Source organism: Chanodichthys erythropterus, chromosome 10 (assembly GCF_024489055.1).
Source record: "Chanodichthys erythropterus isolate Z2021 chromosome 10, ASM2448905v1, whole genome shotgun sequence".
Lineage (NCBI taxonomy): Eukaryota > Metazoa > Chordata > Actinopteri > Cypriniformes > Xenocyprididae > Chanodichthys > Chanodichthys erythropterus.
The window spans coordinates 25,014,011-25,018,467 of NC_090230.1; the positions used below are offsets into that span (position 1 = coordinate 25,014,011).

General features: G+C 37.9%; 1 protein-coding gene across 1 annotated transcript; it reads left to right on the forward strand.

The window, feature by feature from the left end:
• On the forward strand, positions 1–4,235 carry s1pr4 (sphingosine-1-phosphate receptor 4). Its single transcript, XM_067396720.1, has 2 exons — positions 1–767; positions 2,481–4,235. Exon 2 carries the CDS (start codon positions 2,613–2,615, stop codon positions 3,780–3,782), a length of 1,170 nt encoding a protein of 389 aa, XP_067252821.1. The 5' UTR covers positions 1–767; positions 2,481–2,612; the 3' UTR covers positions 3,783–4,235.
• The last annotated feature ends 222 nt before the right edge of the window (positions 4,236–4,457 follow it).

Here is a 4,457-nt window from a genome sequence, read left to right on the forward strand (position 1 = left end):
TTTCCACCCAGCTGGATGAGGTGAACTGAAAACAGCAAGGGAGGAGGCCACTTTTACTAGGTCATCTTCCTGTTTGCTGACTGGCTTCTGAGAAATATCAGTTAAAGCAACAGCAAAGCTGTTGTAAGAAAATGTGTAGAGCATCAGTGTATTTAAATGGTCTTGCAAAATGTTTTGATTACTGCAACACGTGCGGAGTAGACACTGGCACAGTGGCTTCCTGTAGTAGTAGTAATCATTGTTCATTTGTTGCAGTTAATATTTTATTGCAGATATAATATTGTAAATTGTTTAAAAAATTGAAGCCATTATGTTTATATATTTATATTTCTTTTTTAATATGCATTTAATATTGCTTGTATTTTATAATTATTTTTCAAGTATGCATTTTTATTTTTAATGATTTATTTCTTTATTATATTTCACTGTGTGTTTTTGCAGGCCGTGCAGATAGCATTCACATTATAGATGACAAATCTTCCCCAATATGTATGATATGCATTACCAAATCGTATTGCATGCAGTGCCAAATTATTTTTCTCATGGCCACTTTCCCACTTTCTGGGAAAATGTCACAATTGTGCATTTTTAGAAACACTGTAGAAACTTCGAATTTTTCTGCTTTCTCCATTGGGTGTGTCAGATATCTGCAAGAATGCTTCCTTCCTTGTTACTGCAGGGTATATAATGGTTCAGAGACCCAGCGCTTGCGCTTTCAGCATCAGAGCATGGCTCAATACCAGTTACACCAGCATCACTAATAAGAGGTGAGTTCAGATAGCAAAATATGTCCTTTGTTTTAATTTAAGAATTTTTTTTAATTATATATATATATATATATATATATATATATATATATATATATATATATATATATATATATATAAAATTTATTAAAAGTCTTTTGAAAATTATTTAGTAAGTTTTTGCATTGATATTGAGATTAAAACTTCATTGTATTGATTTAACATGAACCACACAATTAATGCATTTAAATTAAACATTTAAAATATTTATTTGTTTATTGATTGATTGATTGATTTATTGCATGTGTTGGCTCTTTAAACATTCCACGCTGAAATACCCCCTTAACCACAAGAGCAGTAGTGAAACTAGATATTTAAATGTACAGTACACGTGCAGAGATTAAATTAGGTCAAGCTCAAGAAGAGTTTACTTCTAATATAACGTTTTTAGAACTACATAAAAAAAGTTTATTTAAAATAATTTAATTATTCGATAACACTTTACTATAACATTTATTAGTTAAACATTAATGTATTAACTAACATGAACTAACAAAGAATACATTTGAAGAGTTCAGATGCAAAAGCCTCTAAGTGCCATCTGAACTTTTCTTCTAAAATGAGCATTTTTATCAAGCTCGTATGTTTAGGGTTCAGTAATTTCACTTTAATGTCAATTAATAGGTCATTTTCATTGCCATTAAAGTGAAATAACTGAACATAAAAATATACAAGCTTGATAAAAATGCTCATTTTAGAAGAACATTTCAGATGGCACTTAGAGGCTTTTGCATCTCTTCATTTGTAACTGTATATACTCACCTTCGTTAATGTTAGTTAATGAAAATACAGTTGTTCATTGTTTGTTCATGTCAGTTCACAGTGCATTAATTAATGTTATCAAGATTTTAATGTATTAGTAAATAGTTAACATTAACAAAGATTAATAAATTCTGTATGAGTGCATGTTAATTAATGTAGTTAACTAATAAACATTATTGTAAAGTGTTACCAATTATTCTTTATTATTCTCATCATTATATTTTGTGGGCGGTGGTGTAATCTGATGGTAAAAAATCTGGTAACCGAAACAGGCACCGCAAATAGTAGTTTCTGAGATGACACCATTGTGCACTTGAGCAAGATGCTTGCAGCGGGACTGTCCCTGTAGTGTGAAGCCACTTCGAAAGCCAGGTGGACTTTTATAATCCCATGTTAGCAAGGTTTTACCAAGTAGGATGCGTTCCTGGATTTACAAAATCATAGCATGCACTCTTAAAAATACTTTTTTTCTTTTTTTTTGGCATTTGTGGTTCCATGAAGAAATATTAGCATCCATGGAAACTTTCCATTCCACTAAAGGTTCTTTAGATTACTAAAGTTCTTCACAGAAAGAAGAAAAAGGGTTCTTTTAGGAATTTTTACTTAAAGGATCTTGGTTGTTCTATGATATCACTGCAGAAATTTTTAATAGTGTGGAAACTTTCCTTTGCACAAAATATTCTTTGAAGTGGAAAAACATTCTTTAGATTATTAAAATGCTCTGATAAGAAGAGAATGGTTATTTTAAGAACTGTGCACTGAAAGTATCTTTGGGGAACCCAATGTGTTTCCTCTACAAAAACCCCATTTTGGAAGCTTTATTTTTAATACTTAAACTTTTAAACTTTTGATTTTATTCAATTCACAAACCCAATAAAACTGAACTTTGTTTAACAAACCGTTTTCCACCAGGTTATTCTGAGAGGGAAAGAATATTCAGGACTTATTCCCAAGGAGCCGGAGTCTGATTGCCTGGAGTCCGATTGCATCGACGTCCGAATCGACCCCAGTGAGATTCAACTCCACGCTCCTGCCGTTCACACCATGGAGGTCCTACGTTCTTTCAGCTCCGCCTCTTCCTGCCCAGACATGTACAACTGGACTAGCAACAATCTCATCCTGGGGCATTACAACTTCACAGGGCGGCTCCAACACCGCAAGCCCTCGAAGAGCGGCATCAGCGCCGTCACCGTCTTGTTCCTGTGCTTCAGCGTCTTCATCATCCTGGAGAACCTGATGGTGCTGTTGGCAGTGCTCTTCCGCATGCGCATGCGTCGTCGCTGGATATTCATCTGCATCGCCAACATCGCACTGAGCGACCTGTTGACGGGATCCGCCTACGTGGTCAACATCTACATGTCCGGCGAACGCACCTTCAAATTAAGCCCAGTTCTGTGGTTGTTCCGTGAAGGACTTTTGTTTGTAGCCTTGGCGGCGTCCATATTCAGCCTGCTCTTGATTGCCGTCGAGCGCTATGCCACTATGATGAAGCCTGTCCACCAGAAAACCGCCACAAAGACTTACCGAATCTACATAATGGTGGGGCTGTGCTGGATAACAGCCTTAATAATTGGCTTCCTTCCACTGATGGGCTGGAACTGCGTTTGCGACCTGAAAAGTTGCTCTACACTTCTCCCGCTCTACTCCAAGGGCTACATCTTGTTCGCCCTAGTCATCTTCTTCATAATCCTGCTCACAATTGGCGCACTTTATTTTGCAATCTACTGCCACGTCCGCAGCAGCACAGAGGTGACCTCAGTACGCAAATGCAAGCGTTCGCTGCGCCTCCTGAAGGCTGTCATCTCCATCGTGGGAGTCTTCATGGTGTGTTGGGGACCTTTGTTCGTCCTCCTGTTGGTGGACTTCTTCTGCTACTCTCGCAATTGCAGTACGCTCTTCAATCCCGAATGGGTCATCGCCCTAGCCGTGCTCAACTCCGCCATGAACCCGCTCATTTACTCGTTCGGCAGCCTGGAGCTGCGGAAAGCCATCGCGTCGCTCCTGTGCTGCTGCTGTCTGAAGGCGGGACTGTGCGACCCCAAGACTTTCATGTCCAAGGAGACCTCCAGCACTTCAGGGAGTCGACACAGCAGTTTGCGCAACAGCTTCAGCAAGGTGCGAAACCTGAGCACCAGCCCTCCACCCGAACTGAGGAACGGCAAGAAAACACGCCTCAGCTCCACCACTTCTTGTTTATCTGCATCAAGTGGTTAGGCCATGATGGGCAGGTGTGTTTCACCTTCGCCACAGAAACTGCACCTCCTCAAACTCTCCATCATTGTGGCTTTAGGGCTGGTTCAGTTGTTGTGGGTTAAACGTCAGCTGGTTTGAGTTTCTGTGCTGAAGTCAAATCATGCAAAAGGGACTTTAAATGTGAGTAGCTGTGCAACAAAAACATGAAAAACTAACAAAAAAATCACTCAACTTGAGTAATTTGAGCTGAAAGCAATGCAATCAGAACTGTAAGATTCTCAAATAGAAACTGCCTTTTTATTGTTTTCTAAAAGAATGTAAAAGTAATATAAATATTATAATTTAAATATATAAAAAGTATATTTTCGTATTGCACGTATATTTTGTACATGCACTTGTAAAACTGTTTTAAAGTTTTCAGGGCAATATTTTAAGTGTATGCACTGTTGAAATTGTGTTAAGGAAATAAAAATGCATTGATTGCTATTTGTGCTGCAAGATTTCTTGAAGATTTTCAGTCCATATCATTCATTGAACACAAGAGGGAGACAATATACAGCTATGGAAAAAATTAAGAGACCACTCCAAGTTCAGAAATCAATGTTAAGTGGTCTCTTAAATTTTTCCATAGCTGTATGTATATATGCTTCAAGACTGCAAAGGGCATCAGGTAGCCTATTTTCATTTCAAACACCT